The 18,636-nt window shown below is 33.8% G+C and overlaps 3 protein-coding genes across 3 annotated transcripts; 1 reads left to right on the forward strand and 2 right to left on the reverse strand.

The window, feature by feature from the left end:
- Positions 1-1,075: 1,075 nt before the first annotated feature.
- LOC129901589 (cell division control protein 6 homolog B-like) lies at positions 1,076-8,033 on the forward strand. Its single transcript, XM_055976829.1, has 17 exons — positions 1,076-1,434; positions 1,542-1,638; positions 2,013-2,233; positions 3,348-3,422; positions 3,497-3,606; positions 3,794-3,900; positions 4,045-4,104; positions 4,532-4,605; positions 5,052-5,102; positions 5,275-5,324; positions 5,661-5,796; positions 6,518-6,607; positions 7,027-7,089; positions 7,174-7,269; positions 7,388-7,477; positions 7,602-7,724; positions 7,805-8,033. Exons 1-16 carry the CDS (start codon positions 1,189-1,191, stop codon positions 7,638-7,640), a joined length of 1,605 nt encoding a protein of 534 aa, XP_055832804.1. The 5' UTR covers positions 1,076-1,188; the 3' UTR covers positions 7,641-7,724; positions 7,805-8,033.
- A 637-nt stretch (positions 8,034-8,670) lies between these two features.
- On the reverse strand, positions 8,671-11,438 carry LOC129900551 (60S acidic ribosomal protein P0-like). Its single transcript, XM_055975548.1, has 5 exons — positions 10,956-11,438; positions 10,011-10,079; positions 9,544-9,642; positions 9,069-9,461; positions 8,671-8,978 (listed from the first exon to the last, which is right to left on the reverse strand). The coding sequence occupies exons 1-5, from the start codon at positions 11,211-11,213 to the stop codon at positions 8,841-8,843; spliced, it is 957 nt and encodes a 318-aa protein (XP_055831523.1). The 5' UTR covers positions 11,214-11,438; the 3' UTR covers positions 8,671-8,840.
- A 4,807-nt stretch (positions 11,439-16,245) lies between these two features.
- LOC129900260 (CST complex subunit STN1-like) lies at positions 16,246-17,070 on the reverse strand. Its single transcript, XM_055975190.1, has one exon. The coding sequence runs from the start codon at positions 16,915-16,917 to the stop codon at positions 16,432-16,434; it is 486 nt and encodes a 161-aa protein (XP_055831165.1). The 5' UTR covers positions 16,918-17,070; the 3' UTR covers positions 16,246-16,431.
- Positions 17,071-18,636: the final 1,566 nt, after the last annotated feature.

Genomic DNA, 18,636 nt, shown 5'->3' on the forward strand with positions numbered 1-18,636 from the left:
CAATAGTAGTTGAAACATCTAAGAGATATACATGTTGAAGACTTGACATAAATCAGTTAGAAAAGTAATAACCTTTTTTTTTATTGGGTTCAAAGTTTGAAAAGTAATTGAATTGCCTTAGGCCTTAGCCGAACATTAGAGAAGTTGGATTCCACATAGTTAGGTGCGCGATTCACGTTATTAGCTGGGTCAGAATGGTACAAGTTCAGCTTGGGTCATTCGAACAAATGTCTATTTTGGGGTGATTTTTAATTTTCATAGTCTTTAAATACGATTCTTTAATTTTTATATTTCAGCATTTCAAGTACAAATTAAGTGACAAGAAATACTCATGACAAACAACTTTCACTCAGCATATGTTTATATTTTGGTATCATAATATAGTACAAGTTATGTCGTATAAGACATAATAAGTTATATCGTACTGCGTAACGTAATTCCCATAGAACTTATGTTGTAAAAGGCATAAATTCAATTTCAAAATCTACAAGTTATTCCGTAAGAGACATAACTTAATTTTTATAGAACTTATGTCGTAGGAGGCAAAAGTTCAGTTTCAATATTACATGTTATGTCATTAGAGGCATAACTTAATTCATACAAAACTTATGACACAAGAGGCAAAAGTTCTATGAACTTATGCCGAATGAATTAGGTTACAAAAATACTACACAACTTATGCAACATATCTTGATTCCTCCGGAATCTATGCCAATCAAGACAAAAGTTTTCTAAACCTATGCCAAATGAATTATGTCATAAACAAGGATATTTTGATTCACAAATTTTCAATAAATGTGTAGCAAATCATAAATAAAAGTTCTTTGAACCTATGCTTAACGAATTAGGTCATATATAAGGATATTTTGATTCACAATTTTTTATTAAGTGAGTAGCAAAACAAAATTAAAGCCCAATGTATAGGTTTGTTTAGTTTCTAATATTTGGGCCGTGATTTATTTAATGGGCCGATATTTGCAAGGCCACCAATAGCAACTCATCACTTGAAAAAATAACTACAAAACGGCGGGAAATGCACTAGTTCAGTTTCCTCTTTCGCGCGAAACCAATTGAATCTGAGCACACAATCTATCTATAACCTATATAAATAACAAATAATTATACGTAATAAACTTACACTTCAGTCCAACACTGCAAAGAACCTTTCATCCCATCGGAACATCAAAGATGCCGACAATCGTCGACCGTCGTTCAACACGTGTCTCCGGTGGGAGTAAAGTCGCCGATCAGATCGCCATCAAAGGTGAAATCGACTCCACTCTTCGAAAACGCAGACTCAGATCCAGTTCCTGTTCCACTACTGAAGACAGTGTTGTAACTTCAAATTTAACTCCGTCGCCCAAGAAAAGCTCTCCGTGCAAATGGAAATCGCCGCGCCGATGTGTCAATGATAGCCCTAAGAGTACTCCAAATGTAACTCAACTTCTCCGACTATGTTATGGTTTCAGTATATGTTTTCTATAATAAGCATTTCCTAGCAGATTCGTGATAGTTGATCTTCTGTTTTCCGTGGAATTCAGGCCAATCGAGGAGCTAAAGCAATAAATATGAGCAAATCACCTGTGAAAAGGAGATTATCCGAAAGTTTTCTAGAGAAGCCTATGTGGAATCCAAGAGGTGAGTTTGATTATTTGGTTTAATTAATTTCTCAAATCGAGTTTGTTTACTGAATAGGTCAGTGTTTGCCAGGAGTCCTATTAATTTGTTTCTAGAGGTCTATGTATTCCTTAGAAAATGTAGAGAATCTCTTGCATTATAAATGACAAATGTGTCATTTGATGTAACTATCATAGTCCAATTGGAGTAGAATGGATATATTTTATTCATATAGCACGTCTGGGCTACTCTTGGATTTAGGTGTTATAGTTGTTCTGATTTCTTTAATAATCTACTATATTTTAATTTTGTTAAATTGATAAGGATCTTCATACTATATCTAGTGTCGTGCGATTTTTTAATTTCAAGATGTGCTAAATGCCTCTCTATCGTAGACATGGAGCAATTGAATGCAGTAAAAGAGGCATTGCATGTGTCTAGGGCTCCATCAAATCTGGTGTGTCGAGAAGTTGAGCACAATAGGATTCTGGAGTTCTGTAAGCAAGCTGTGGAACAAGATAAGGCTGGAAGTTTGTATATCTGCGGCTGCCCAGGGACTGGAAAGTCCCTATCAATGGAGAAGGTTAACAAGGTCCTGGTTAATTGGGCAGAAGAGGTATAGCTTGTTGCTTGGTGTGTTTCGAAACTTGAATGTTGGTTTGCGATGAATGCTCTTTATGGAATGATGTGAATACGTTAATGAACTGCATTTCCTTAGCTAAACAAGTTCATCTATCCACTTCATGAACTATATTTCCATTTGCAGTGTCCCAAAGTTTGCAGTGCTTTTGGCCTAAACCATGTAAAAGATGTTGTCAAATTGCTATCTATCACTTTATAATATTGTAGTGAAGTACTGACCATCTTTTACAAATTACCGTGCTTCACTGGGATTGATATAAGGTAAATGAAGGAAATTGGGGCTTCAAATAAAAGTTCGCTATTGTAGTCGCTACAGGACCCTTGAAATAATTTTACAAGGAAGAGGTAATTCATTTTGATTCCTGAGATTTAAGCCTGGAGTGATCAAATATTTGCTAGTAATGCCTTTTCGAGACTCTTACATATGTTCTTTATTGTGAGAATGTTATCTTAAATATTTTTGAATGAATTATACTAGTTCTTGTTCTTCCGTACTTAGTTTTCTGGACTGCTTTGGACTGTTTTTCCTTGAGCTGAGTGTCTATTGGAATCAACCTCTCTACTTTTGAGGTAGGGGTAAGGTATTTGTACACTCTAACCTCCCCAGACCCTTGGGACTACATGGGGTATGTTGTTGTTGTTGATTTATATGCGTTCATCTTTCAGATTAGCTAGATATTTGTCGGTGAAATTTGTACTTTTTCTGGTTTCTCTACTTGTATGATGATGTGAGGTTCTTCAAGGATAAATTTTCATGCTGTAACATGCAAAGAGACATGACTGGAGTTTTCCAGATTCAATCATGTTTCAATTGATCATACTTTTAAGTCCTCATGATAAAAGGCTCAAGGAAAGTTTAAGAGCTATATAAATGCTTTAATTTGAATTTGATTCTTCATCATATGCAAGAAATATTCTAATTTTTACTTACTGATATTGAATAACCTCATAGAGAGCATCTGCATATGAGAGTTCTGCAAGTGGTTGGAGGGTTTGCATAAGAATTTCTTTATCAGCTATCTTCCAAAGATGCATATCCAACTACTATAAAATTATTGCTAATCATCTCTTTTTTTTGCACATTGCAGTCCGGTTTTCAGGCTCCAGACACATTATCCCTCAACTGCAGTTCTCTGTCAAACACATCTGACCTTTTTGGCAAGGTACATTGCTATTATACTGATTCAACTGCTAAATAACGCATCTCTGTATGCTTATGCTTTGGTAACAAATGCAGATACTTGATAAAATTAAACAACGGAGAAAGATAAGTAGTTGTGCATCACCATTGCAGTATCTTCAGAAAATGTTTTCTGAGAAGCAGCAGTCAGCAGTCACGAAGATGATGTGAGTCTTCTTCTCGATGTTTTAGTAGTTTTTACAATTGGGGCCCCCTCTTTGCCTTTCAAAAGTATGTTGTATTTCAAGTGAAACCATCGATTCCTAAAATGATAACTCTAAGAAGCATCTATAGTGCTTATTAGATTTTTTAATCAAACTATTTCTCTGCTTACCAAAGTAATGCGTTGAACAGGTTAATAGTTGCTGATGAGTTAGATTACTTGATCACAAAAGACAGAGCCGTGCTTCATGAGCTGTTCATGCTAGCAACGCTCCCATTCTCCAGATTTATTCTGATAGGTACTGGAGCTCTTCGACTGCAAACGTCAAACTTTCTTGGTCTAATCATTTGATGTTTTTCTAATACGACTAGTTTTGGTTTTGTCAAAAAAGAAGCTATTATTCTGCTAATTATTGCTTCTAATTAGGACTCTGCTTTGACAGGAATTGCTAATGCAATAGACCTAGCAGATAAATTTCTTCCAAAACTACAATCCTTGAACTGTGAGTATTCCTTTTCGGTCAGATTGTTTCTTTCTAAACTCTTTTCTATCTTCTTTGACTTCATCTAGTTTAGGCAGAGAGGTTAAACAGGTCTTAGCTTGTGCACCTAAGTTTTCAAGCTGTTAATAATTTTAGCTTCATAATGTTAGAACAGAACATATTTTAGAACTGTTGAACCCTGCTTAATGGCTTCACCAAAGAGTTGTCTAAATATATCTTAACACAAGAAATTGGGCAGAGAATGTCAACTGGCTTTGGTTATGGGTTCTTTGATTTTCTGTAGCATATGTACTTTATTTCATAAAACAAACTTATGTGGTACAAAGCACCTATTTGCCAATTAACCTCTCAATGCACCTTATTCTAGTTGCTAGATTACTTATTGTATGTAGAACAGTATTTAATCTGACTTATACATTATTTTTAGGCAAGCCAGCAGTTGTAACATTCCGTGCCTATTCTAAGGACCAGATCATCTCCATTCTTCAGCAAAGATTACAGGTAACTCCATGGCTTCTACTCTCTTTTTCTTCCTGTGAGAAATATGCGATACTTCTATCAAATGGATATATTTGTTTTTTTTTCATTTAATGCAAATTCTCATTATATCGTGAGTGGGTATGGGCTCAAGATATGAGTAACAAGTTCAATGACTGGTGTCATAAGTATCTAAAGTCTGAACCAAGTGCTTCCAGTGATATTTTACTGATGCATTGTTGTCGAACCAACTGATTCTATTGTCAGAACCTAGAAACCATTAGAAATCACTCCACTTAATTTGCATAATACTACTGTAACTTATCTGTTTTCTTTTTGTTTATAAATTTAATTGAAAATATGTAGACTGCTTATGATATTTGCAGCCTGTTGTATGTTATCTGCATAAAGCATGGTGCAAATCATTTCTTATGGTTACCAGAGTGTCTAATAATTTGACTGCTGAACAGGCATTTCCTTACACAATCTTCCAGCCTCAAGCATTGGAACTATGTGCCAGGGTAGGTACATCAATGTCTGCAATTTGTTTAATTTTATTTTTGCACTTTCTATATATGCAGTAAGACTATTATTGCGACACATTTATTCATTACTACTTCAAACTACTGATCCAAAATTTATTATTTCATTGCAATCCACTGTTCCCTAATATAAGTGCTTCTAATATGGCAGAAAGTTGCTTCTGCGTCTGGAGATATGAGGAAGGCTCTATGGATATGCAGGTTTGTGAGTATTGCTGCAAGTTTGGCTGATAACAATTTGAGAAAGTTTCCTGATCTTATATAGATAGTGGCCTAACAACTTTGTAACTAAATTTGAGGAGATGGCATTCTAGTTCATAGAGTGCATGACTGGTAGTGTGAGTTACTGGGGAAAAAAACAAAAGGCATAAGGAGATTAATGTTTCTTACTAATTTGCTGAAGTATACTTAGCAGAACTGATGCTTAAGTTCTTCATTGAGCACGTGAGAGTATTAATCCTAGATGGAGTTTTCAAGAGCTTGTTGTACAGCTTTCCCTTGATTATAAGTAAATGTTTTCCGTTGTCATTGTTTCAGGAGTGCAATTGAGATGTTAGAATCTGACATAAGAGATTCTGTCAACAGCCTTGATTTACCATCATTACACGGGGGAGTTTCTGATCAACAGAGGGATTGTGCTTGTGATAAATCACTTATACACAAGAGCAATGTTGTGAGTATTGATGCCATTTTCACTCATTAATGTTTTTGAGTTTGTAAACTAGTGATTCTGGAGGATCTATAGTTGAGAGGGTTGCTCTGGTTTGTATAGCCAAGTCATAGTGTGATCCCGACCTCAGCATCTGCATGGGTTTCTTCACATTTGTGCTTGTTTGCTCCCTTGAGATATCAAATTCTACACTCACGGAGCCAAAGCAAAGTATGGTGTATGAGTATTTGAGAATTAAAAATGACTATGATATTCACATTATTTAGGGGTAAGTTATTGACCTAGGACCTCATTGTTCGTATATGATAAAAACATACTAGTTTAGTTGCATTATTATAAACAATTACTAGTATTATTCCAGCCTGTATATTCTCCCTTATGGACCTGCTTGCTGCTTTAACCTGCTCAGTACGGGTCAGTACTAGTCACGGTACCCTGCTTATTGCTAAATTTTCCAACAACATACAAGTGGTGTCTGGGGAGGGTGGTACACGGACCTTACCCCTACCATGTAGAGATAGAGAGGCTGTTTTTGATAAACACCTATTACTAAATTTTTCATTTTCAATAAACACCTTCTTCAGCAATCTGTATCTTTTATATTTTCCTGGTCCCTTAATCTCTTTAAGGACTTAGCTATAATTTCATGAACTGTGTATCCTCATTTGCTTTTTCTTTTTACACAGCATGTTGTGTTTTGTTAAAAGTTGTAACTCTTTAACAGGTTAGGGTTGATCATGTCGCTATTGCTTTGTCAAAGGCATATAGATCACCAGTGGTGGATACTATACAATCACTTCCACAACATCAACAGGTAAATTTTCCTAAGTTACTTGACATAAGAAGATATCTACAGTTCATTTGGTTTCATTTCCAAGTAAGTTTCTAGTTACAAGAGAATTCTTAACCTCCCCCAAAGAAAAAAGAACAGGAGAAAAACCAAAGAATGAAAAAGGAAAGCTATTGGATTATATGGTTGAAGTATCCAAATATTTGTGGTGTATTGGTCATTGAATGCAAGAGCTAGAACCAAAAGTAGATTTTCATGGCATGTGTTTACGCTTTACCAAAAGATCATCATCACAAAATGTAGACTAGTGATTTGCAAATCTATTAACGCTCAACAAAAAGTGCTCAATGGAACTATTTTATGGCGTTCTTCTAGATTATTGTTGTATGGCATTTAAATATCACTAGGTGATGGTGAGTAATGCTTAATATACTGCACTGCAGATTATACTGTGCTCTGCTGTCAAGCTATTCAGGGGGAAGAAGAAGGATGCCACTATAGGCGAGGTAATTTCTATTTATAACTATAATGGTGAGATTTAAGTAGCATAAGGAGAAACAAGATATGAAACAATTTGTAATTCGTTGCAGCTGAACATCTCTTACCTTGATGTCTGTAAATCAACTTTAATACCACCAGCTGGAATCATGGAGCTATCAAGCATGTGTAGAGTGCTAGGAGACCAGGTAAAGTGTTTAATAAACTTACATGTTACTCCCTTTTGGTCTACTTTTCTTTCTCAATCACGAGTACTCTATTAAAGAATGGGAAGAAGCATAACTCAAGGTGTACGTAAAAATACAGGGGATCCTAAAACTGGGGAAGGCTAGAGAAGAAAAGTTAAGTAGAGTAACTCTAAATGTAGATGAAGCAGACATCACCTTTGCATTGCAGGTACAAATTTATGTCCTTACTCTTTTTTTCTGATCTGGTTTCTTGGAGACTCCTGCTAGTCATAGTTTACTTTACAAGGATCATGTAGTATTACCAATAATATATGACACTGATTTTGGATCAGGGAATACGTTTCTTTCGAAATTGTCTTCAACAATCTTGATGATCGACTTAGTACAAGATTGTGATTCTCTATTATTCATTGTGTTGCAAAAACAAATTGCCAATTTATGGTCCAACCTTGAAGGTAAGCTTTTTCCCCTTGTATTTCCATTTGGCGCTATTGGATTATATATGTGTTAACTCGCTTGTTGTGTTTGAAAATAGGAATCAGACCTGGTCAAAGTGGCTATGACTTATGTATTAATGGAACAGTAACATGTGGGTTTTCCACTAAATGTTGGAATTTCCACGTGGCTCCCTTATCATACTTTTAGTTCTCAAAGAGAAAAATACAATACATTATAGGAAGAGAATAGCAACTAAGAGAGTTGTGGATGTATACAACATTGAATATCTTTCAATTTCAAGAATTTCTGGAAACAAATTTTGACATGTAAACTTTGTTGTGTTATTACCAGATGCTCATTCTCATTTTCAAGAATCAATGGGAAAAAAACTTCAACATGTAATATTATTTTGCTGTTTCTTAGTGAAAGAAATCAAATAAGGTGAAGAGTGAAATAACTTTATCCCGAACTTTTTTCTTAGAATTCCCAACACCATTTGTCCCTAGGCTCCACATTTAACTCAGTTTATGAACGTACTGCTAGTTAGTAGGAGAGCTACGGTGATATTTTGTGGAGGAAGTGGTTCATCTTCCGAGTTGTCACTAAGGAGAAAAGAAGAATTATTGGGCCTTAAGCTTTGAGTATCTAAACAAGTTACTATAAAAAAATTACTTGAGCATTGCTATCACCCAAACAAACCATTGGTCTTTCTAGCCTAAGATGTCATTTAAACTCAAACCATCACTCAGTAATCAGTATCATTACTAGGGAAATTCTGCATTAGGAAAATGTTGCAGTATCAGAGAAAACTTGATTCTCATTATGATTCCTATTAACCTAAAAAGCAATATTTCACTGTTTCTCAATTTAAAAAGTCGGGCAAATAATCATAGAGATAGCCAAATGCAACAATCAAAGCTAATGAGAGGAGCAAAATGCTCAAATTCAAAGTTAGAACTCCGCTGAAACAGAAGGAACTAATAATTCATTGCACAAAACATCTGAACAATAGCAAACCAAATGGAAATTGTTCAAAAGTATCCTAATAGACATCCAAAATAGCATTCGTCGTAGCTAGTACCAAATCTTAGGATCTGGTAGATGACAATCAAACAGGTAGATGATTAAACAACTCAATCAAACAATCCACCAACAAAGTCATCCTCATCCTCTTCAGGTTCTTCTTTCTTTTCCTCCTTAGCAGGAGCTGCTTTAGCTTTAGCAGCAGGAGCAGCTGCAACTGGAGCAGCAACAGCAAACTTGCTCGGGTTCTGCAATTTTAAGAATTTTGTTAAGATAATGTCAAGAAGAAGAGGTTTATATTAATTAAAGGTCTTTTGGAATTAGCAGTTAGTGCAAACCTTCAAGTACTCTTTCACTTTTTCAGCCTGTGGGAATGAGTACTCTGTTGCTATGGCAAATGACAGAACATTCTTGTACGAGTTGATGAACATGTGAGGAATAGCAGCAAGAGTAGGATAATCAAGAATCATGGAGAGACCAACAACATTTGTCAGTCCGGCAGCAAATCTAGTGAGAAGATCATCATCTGTGAGTTCAAGAACCTCAGGACTGAAAACTGAGCCATTGTCGTAGACAGACTGGACTATCAGGCCATAAGAGAATGGCTTAATGAGCAACTTAGACAGAAGGGCAGACTCAGATGATCCCACTTTTTCACCCTTCTTAATAATCTCCACAGGGGTGATGATCTCAACTGTGCCTTTGTTGATTTTTGTTGGGATATTTAGTACCTAAAATACACCGGGATGTGAGATCATATATAATAAACAAAAGCATAAGCAGATTAATAAGCAAATCTTGAAAGAACTGAACCTGAAAGAAACTGGTCTGTGAAGGATCAAGTCCAGTGTTTCCAGGAGGAACAACCACATCAATCGGAGCAACTAGGCCAACCCGAGCAGGTGCTCCAACCTTTTTGATCAAATGTTAAAGTTAATATTCTCATACTTTTCAGATCATAAACTCAAAAACAAAATGTGAGGATTGGTAAACTCAGATCAGCGCATTTTTAAAGGGGAAAAAAACCAAATTGATCAAAGCAAAAGACTAACTAGTCCTTGAATGCAAATAATCGTTTTTTTTTGTTCTAGAAGTTCATTCCAGGGACAAGTTAATTTAGTATTTAATCTCTTTTACACACTAATTACATGGATCCAGATCCACTGATGATACAGAAAAGAGTTTGTTTTTACCTGCAAACCAGAAAGATTAATCTTATTGATACTGAAAGGAAGATAAAGAACGTAAGACATGGACATAATTTACATTTACATATATACCTTGTACTTGGAAACTTCATCACTGACTTCTTTCAAATCTCCTTTGGTGAAGATTAGTCCCACGTTACCCTGTTACAATATTGTAAACCAATGCTATTGTTAACCAATTAAATCCCAAATTAGCTAGTTGAATTATTACTTATATAATGCTCTAAATATTCTGCTCTATTTAGACTCATTTTTTGTTCCAATATAGGAAGTGACAGACAATAATGTAAATAGTGCAGCAACAATAAATTAAACTTGCCAAATTCCAGCTAAAGTCCTTTCACCCCTTACCTCTTAGGGAAAAAACAATACCTATTTCTTTGGTCTCAAGAAACCAAAATACAGAAACAGTGATCGAAAAAGGAATGGCAGAAAAAATGGATCACTACTCTGACATATAAGGAAATCCCAGATCCGATTTTCAAAACTCCTTAGTGGAACTCTAAAAAAAAAAAGAGGAAATAAATACATTTTAGAGTACTGCAATAAATTTCTACTGTGACTTTGAACATCCATTTCCATTTTCCAATAATTTTTGACATAAAAAGATTACAGTACATAAATAGATATAAGAGCATTATTAAACAAAAAAAAATAGTAAACACTGCCGATTCCTTTTGTCCCAAGGAATCAACAAAACAAAATACAAAGATCTCAATAGATAAGAAAATAGTGGAGCTCACAAAGAAAGAAGCAAAATAATGAAAACTTCTACTGTGATTTTGAACATCCATTTCCGATTTTTTTGAAGATAAAAATAATAATTAGAATACATATTATAAGAAACAAAAACAAACAACAAATCCCTAGAAAGATAACCTATCCCACAGATTTTCTCGGAAACCAAACAAACTAGCAGTAACAAATCAGTAACGATATGATATAGTACTACGATAGAAAATGAGAAATATGAGTAGCAGTATAATAGTATAATGAAGAAGAAAGGTCAAAACAAACCACAAGGCATTCAATGAGGGCGAGAATCGCATTATTTCCGGTCTTCTTTGCATGGATCCTGATAGATCTCTTCATCATCGTGTTTTTTCCCATCAAAACGATGGAATCACCACGTAAGCCCTTGCGAATCATCTGTAGCTGATTTGAACCCACATTATCTGCTCCCACAATCAGGATCTGTTGATACGTATCGAGAAGCTTGCAGAGTTTCTTGTCATAGTTAACCTTCTTCTCAGCTTTTGTTACTTTCACCGCCATTGCTTTGTGAAGAAAATGAGAGAACTAAGAAGAAGAAAGAAAAATGGTGAGAAAAGAGTGAAAGAGAATAAGGAGTTTTCTTCAATGGGAACCCTAAAGCTCAATATATATGGAAAAAAAGGTGGTCAGGTTTTGCAGGTTGCAGGGAGACTAGTGCTTGTACGTAAAATTGATATACGTTCACAGAAACAAAATATAAAATTCCTGAATGGGGAACTTAAAGTTTTAAAATTTCAGGGAAGAGATATTTTGATTTCAGTAATTAGTTTAATTTCTTTATTAGATTAAACAATTTCAAGTCACCTAAATATTTATAACCAGTAATTAGACGATTTTTTATTATTATATTTTCACTCTGTGTCCATCATCTGATCCAGATTCGCACTTTGGAAGTAAAACTTTCCCTACAAAAAGTGATCATATTTGCATGGTTCGAATCTAAGATCCTAATTAAGTACGATATTTTTTAATTAACCTAAAAAATAAGATATGTGATTTAATACAATAGGTTAAAATATATGGATAGCGTAAAAATAATGTAACCCCTAACAACTTTCGATCGTCATTCATGGACGACTAAGTTAACAAACTTTCTAACTGCAATAGTGAGAAAGATGAGGATCAGGAGATTTATCTGGTGACGTGGAGCCTTTTATATGGTTGGAAAGGGGGGGGGGGGGTATGGTTAAAATTTGACCTGAACAAATGGTTTTCCCTTCTCTCTCGCTAATTTCTTTCAAATTTCTTTTATATTTGAAAATAGGGCTTACATTTTATTCATTTGAATCATTATGTTCAAAAGGTTAGAAATTATGAATTCAAAATTTAATATTTATTAAAATCTTACATCTATATTAATTTTCGTTGAAGAAGCAGCTCAAAAGCTATATTGGCCACTAAAAAAAGATGAAGTTTTTTGTGGTTTAGTATTGAGTTCATATTTTACGCCTTAGGAAAATGATCAACTAAGTTAATTTCATAGTATAAAAAAAAATCAAACTATGCATATTATGAGTTTGTCGATTTTGGTTTTCAATGATCCGTTTTAGTTTTTTTCTAGAACTTGGAAACTTAGGATATTTGTCAAATATATTTGCTAAGTAATGATAAATTATATGGCCAAACACTAGTTCTTCAAGTTTTTTTCAAGTTTTTCCCAAAAACTATTTGGGGCAGAACGACACCTAAGGCTTTAGCTTACGCCTTACAATATTTGATAAATATACATTCATAATAGATACTACTACTTCCTTCGTCCCATTTTATGTGACATCCTTTTCTTTTTAGTCTGTTCCAAAAATAATGTCACTTTACTATAATTAAAAATATTTAACTTTAAAATTCTTCTTTTACTCTTAATAAAATGATTTTCAACCATAAGTATATATAAATGATTTTAGACCAAAAAAAAGTCTTTTTTTTCTTCTTAAATATTATGTTAAGTCAAATAATGCCACATAAAATGAAACGGAAAAGGAATATTTAACCTTTGTAAATCATATAATTTTTCAACGATCCATCCTTTGTCTTTCTTGAGCTCTCAAAAAAAAAGTTACTAGTACTAGTTTGTCCTATTCATGCGCATTTTCAGCTGGCTGCTGCTTTCTTACTCGCAAAAGATTAATTTTCTTTTAATCTGTTTCTTTGCTGTTCTCGTAATTATTGTATTACATGTATCTAGTTTTAATTCTAGTACTAATAGCAAAATAATTTTTTTAAACACTTTATGACGAAAAGAAGGCACTGTTTGAGTTGCATATTTTGTTGTTGCTGGGCCTATGTTTCAATAGTTTCTAAGCTAATTGGGCTAGATTTGAGCTTCATGTTTATTTGTGTAACAACTGATTCTACACATTTTATCAAAGAGAAAATCACATCACACTTTTGTATAGCAGCAAGGTTTGCCAATATTTGATCGTTATTCATGAAGTGTTATAATTTTCCAACTCATCATTGGTAAATTCTTAAGAAAAGATTTTGCTGAAGTGGCTTATAATTAGCTGTATGATATAAGTAGTACAATTTTTGAAACTTCCATAAGTTTTTGGTTTTCGAAATACTCTATCCTAATCATGTCAAATTAGCTAGATATCGTTCAATACTTTTAAACTCAGTTTTGGTTTGCTTGGTAATAATATGTTCAACTTATACATACATAAGAAAATTATGACTACTAGAATGGTATAATTTCAAACTTAATGGTAACTTAAAACAACTTTTTGAACTCCTTTTACAACTACTAAAATTTTCTCTTTTATTAAAAAGGACTTTTAACAGTTTATATATAATTACAAAATATTTTATTTTATGTACAAGTACTAGACTTTCTTTTTTGCTAAACCAGAGTCGGTTACCTTTTTATGGAATGATTATTCTGGAAATTGCCTCTGTTTTTTAATCAAATAGCCCATTAATAATTAGTTCACCAAACGTGCATTGCGCAAGAAAAAGATACGTTGATTCTTATATGCATTGTTTTATCAATGCATTATTTGTAGTGTTATCTTTTTGTTTATCATTTAATACGTAATATTTAATCACATTAATGATACTCCTATTTTTTATCAAAAAAAAAAAATCCCCATATTTACAATCACCCATCGGTGACCCTCTAAAGTTGGCATCAACTTTCACTTAGACACCTTAACTAAACTTTGTTCATTTTAGACACCTCAAGTAAGGTTCCGATGTGTCATTTTGACACTTTTTTTACAATCACCCAATATCTAAAGTGTGTGTAATACACTTGCCGATGATGTGTCAAAGTGACCAATTAAATGAAGACATGCGACATATATATCAAAAATAATTTTAAAATAATGACTTTTGAGTAGAAAAAAAATGGCCATTAACTTGATGACATATGTCATTTTTTACCCAAATAATAATTAAAAAAAAAAGAAGAAATTCATCTTCTAATAAAAAGTGATTTTTGAAAAAAAAAAAACACCCCCACCTAGTTGTCTTCTTCACCCACCCCACCCAGTCATTGTCGTCTTCTCCACCTCCACCCACCCCAACCCCAACTCCTTCCCCACCCATATTGTCTTCTCAAGAAACACTATCAAAAGAAACTATTTTGAAAAATTTATTTTACAAAGATATAATTTTTTTTACTTTACTTTTAAAAAATCAATTACTAATTAACAATAGAAGAAAAACAAGAACTAGATCTAGACAATGACAATGAGATTACAAAATCAAGATCCAAAGTTATGGAGGAAAACATCTAGAAAATGGAGAAGAAGAAGAACAACAAGAAAAAAAATTAATTTTTTTTTTTTAAAAAAAATGATAGTTGCCAAGCAGGATCAATAGCTACGTCCTTATATGAGGATAGTTCCCTATCAATGCAAACATTCCTCACAAAGTCTTGACCAGCTGCATTAAGAGCAGTGTGAGTTAAGTAGTGGTGATTTGAGAAGAGAGCTCTTGGTGAGGTAGAGGAGTTTATGGTTTGGGATCTAAGTGATTTAAGGTTTGGTATTGAATAGACATAGTCAATAATATGAGATGGGGTTTTATGTGATCTGGTGGACCTCCTAGGTTCAATTTGGTGAGGGGCATGGTCTTGGTTAATAGGTACAATGTCAGGTGGTGGTGTAGGTGCATTATTTGAAGGGGAAACAACATGTGGTGAGGGTGAATGGACCAAGGTTCAAGAGGCAAATTACATGGGACATTTGGTCTCTCTGAATTAGTTGGAATGCTCTGATATCATGTCAAAATAACAAATTATGTAATGATACCAACTTGAATTCTTAAGAAGGACACTAATGGAAGCTTTTGATCATCATCATCAGAAAGGAGGAGAATCACTTTGTGTGAAATGCAAAGCTTAGCTTTGATTTGTATTGCATCAATGTATATATATATATATATATATAGAAGAAGAGGAAGACTATCTAACTGAATTTGAATGTAGATATCTAACAAACTAACTGTGCAGCATACTAACTAACCGACTAATAACTAACTGATCTCCTAACAAACCCTGTCAGTTGTACAATTATATACATTACAAGTTTAGTAAGTATAATTAAAACTAACCCCGGAGAGGAGAATGGAGAGGAGCTTCATCCATAAAATTAGATATTTTATATTTTTTTAAATTGATATAATATTATTTGCTAGAACTCATGTTACAAGAAGATTAAATGGTGCATTTGATTGAATGTCAGAATTATTTACTTAGAAGGAACTAAGGATCGATTCTATACTCCCCCCCCCCCCCTTCTTTTTAGTGTTGCACCCATAAAGTAGATGTTGTAACAAAAAATTATTTAATCCTACAATATACGAAAAAGACGATAGTGTATATCATTATGTAATATTCTTTATGATTATTATAAATTTTCGGTTTCTAGAGTCGAGTTGAAAGAGAGTAACCACTACAGTAGTCGATCTTTATTGGTGTATTATTTCATTTAAACATCTTCGATCGTTGTTGCTTGAATCCCCATTTTTATGTGAATTTCTTACAGCATAGGAGTAGAAAAAGTGAAGAAAAAAAACTGAAAAAGAATCATTAATTATCAAAATGGACAAAACTTAAGTTTTTGAAAGTCTATATTTCTCAACAATTCGAGCTGAAAACATGTGATGTTTCGTGTCCCTAACACGTACTTATAGGCACATTTTCGACAACATAAGATGCCTAATTAATTAGTTGAACCCTAAAATAGATATATAAAATAATATCTAATAAAAAATAGTGTCAAGTTTGGGGTTCATTGATGTATTTGTCAAGATGTTTCTTCTCTTTAATTTATGCAATAGCATGGCAGAATTTCACCCTAGGTCCTGCGATATTTGATGGATTGATAGGTCAATCATGTAATTTATGGATTGATAGGTCAATCATGTAATTTATCTCTCAAGTTGAATGAACTTGACCTGCTCCTTTAATTGTCTACACAACCTGACCTCTAAATCAAAATAATCAAATCTGCCTATGAATGATCGATTGCTCGGGGGGGTATTAATGTTAGCAAACAGATCACCATTTATGTAGAGCAGTAGCAGAGTTGGGATTTTGAGTTTTAAATTTTAGTATGACAGACTCAAAATATTATGTTAGTAATTGTGTTCTAAATATTATACATATTTGATGAATTTATTAACAAACTACACAATTGGATCAAAGCTACTATGACTCATATCTGTACTTTCATTTCAACATTTTGCATATCCGCGCAATTTACGCAACATCTCATGTTCAAGGAAGGGCAACTTTATCATAACAATTTCGGGCCAACCTTAAACAATCTAGCCAATGCAGAATCTGGGAATTGGGATCCCTCTCTATAACAACATCTGAAACAGTAATCTGAAGATTACCTCTATAGCTAGTGATCTTACCACGAACTCGAGCAATAACCCCAAGCTGGGTTTGGGAAGCAAAATCGGCTGCCATTTGGGCAATTAGTCGAACATGTGATGGGCAACGACGGGAGAAGTGACGCGAACTTTCCTGGTTGAGCCACAGGATACATGGTATGCAGCCGGTGCCATCGTCAATATCGAATTTGATAAATCTATTGGGCTTAAAGTCTCTGCTTACGACGATACCCACTGTCTCTGCGCGCGATAGGCGTCTCCCCTTGCGAGAAAAAATGGTGGGTTCGTGGTTGATTGGTTTGAGAGAGAGAAAATCGAAGGCTAAGAGCTTGACGTGTGTGTTGACAAGCTGTAGAGATTCCATCAATGGAGTTTTTCTTTTCGACTGAGCCGTCTCCTCTAGTGAAGATGGAGTTTTTACCCTTACTGCTACTCCCACTGTTCCCTTGTATGCTAAAATCCAATTTTGTATTTGGAAACAATTAACTTTTAACCCTTTTATTTTATCGTTGTTAATATTATTTTATAATTAACACAAATGTTTTTATAGTCAGAGAAATATCTTGACATTCAATGATAGGTACACATGAAATTGAAATTGGTGATTTCCCATGCTAATATATCCTTTATACCCCATGGTAATGTACTGCTGATGTTTACAGTCTAATCAACTAGGACCTTAAACACTACATGGTAATGTAATCCTGGACAACCTTAGGTGATGTCTATTGCTTGGATTGTCATGGCACAACTGGCTTTTTTGCTTGTCGTTAGGCACTATTGTCTGTCATGTTCGGGATAACCACAAAGCTTATACCATTATGATTCATGCCCTTACCCCTCCATAATATTTTTTTTTAAAAAAATTAAAATAACTTCTATAAAAAAAAATTGACCTTCTCTCCACCCTACCCTCACCCATCAGACTCCTGTGCCCACCCCACCCCAAAATTTTATTTTATTTTTAAAAAAAATTAAAAGAAAATTTTAAAAAAAAATTATTTTTTTGCCTCCCTCTCCCATACCCCCGCCCCCCCAATTTTTTTTTAAAAAATTTCAAAAAACAAGATATTTTTTGGCCCCCTCCCACTCACCCCCACCCTTCCGCACCCACCCTAATTTTCTTTTTTTTAAAAAAATAATTTTTTTTTAGTGTAATAAGAAATTTTTGGGTGATCTAAGGGTCTATATGGATACCTATATTTTACCCACTTCGTCCATATTTATATGAATTTTTGAAATAGGTCAATCCATATTTACCCATTAAAAAATATGAGTGATCCATTTAAATAAATATGGGTTAATAGATTCATTTTACTTAAATGGGCTAAAGTTGTCACCCTTAAACAGAACTAATAATCCAACAACTTACCTTCTTGGTGATTTATAAATTACGTAAAAACCAAATTGCACTTGACGTCAGAAAATATTTGTGAAGGTATATCACTGCTTACCTGAATAATAGATAATATATACGTTTATGTCAGAGTACATGTAATTATTCTAGAACATAATATAATCATGCTTAGAACATATAAACTTGCTAAAATTTAATTTTAAAAAATATCTCAAATTGTGAGTAGATATCTTCAGGCAAGTACAACAAGTAGTAATCAAAAAATTAATCGCTGGACTCTTTCAATACTTGAATGAACTAGTAATGTGAAAAAACTTATTACTTTTAAGGCCTTATATTTGCAGAGGCAGACCCACCCTGTGGCGTACTACCCACCTGGTGGCTTAAGGGTGTATAATGATATATTAAACGGAAAAGGGCTTAAAATGCTCTCGAACTACCGGAAATGGTACAAAAATGTCCCTCATCCATCTATTGGACCTAAAATATCCTTAACATCCACTTTTAGGTCTAAAAATGACATTTTATTTAACAAAAAATGGCATTTTAGGTCAAATATATGGATGAGGGACATTTTTTTACCATTTTCAATAGTTCAAGGGCATTTTAGGTCCTTTTTCGTGATTAAAATTCTGTTAAATAAATTTTAATTTATAATTAATTTTAAAAATTAAATTGTAACCAATAGATGACCGCCATGTGCTCAAAAAATTTATTCAAATTATT

Source organism: Solanum dulcamara, chromosome 8 (assembly GCF_947179165.1).
Source record: "Solanum dulcamara chromosome 8, daSolDulc1.2, whole genome shotgun sequence".
NCBI lineage: Eukaryota > Viridiplantae > Streptophyta > Magnoliopsida > Solanales > Solanaceae > Solanum > Solanum dulcamara.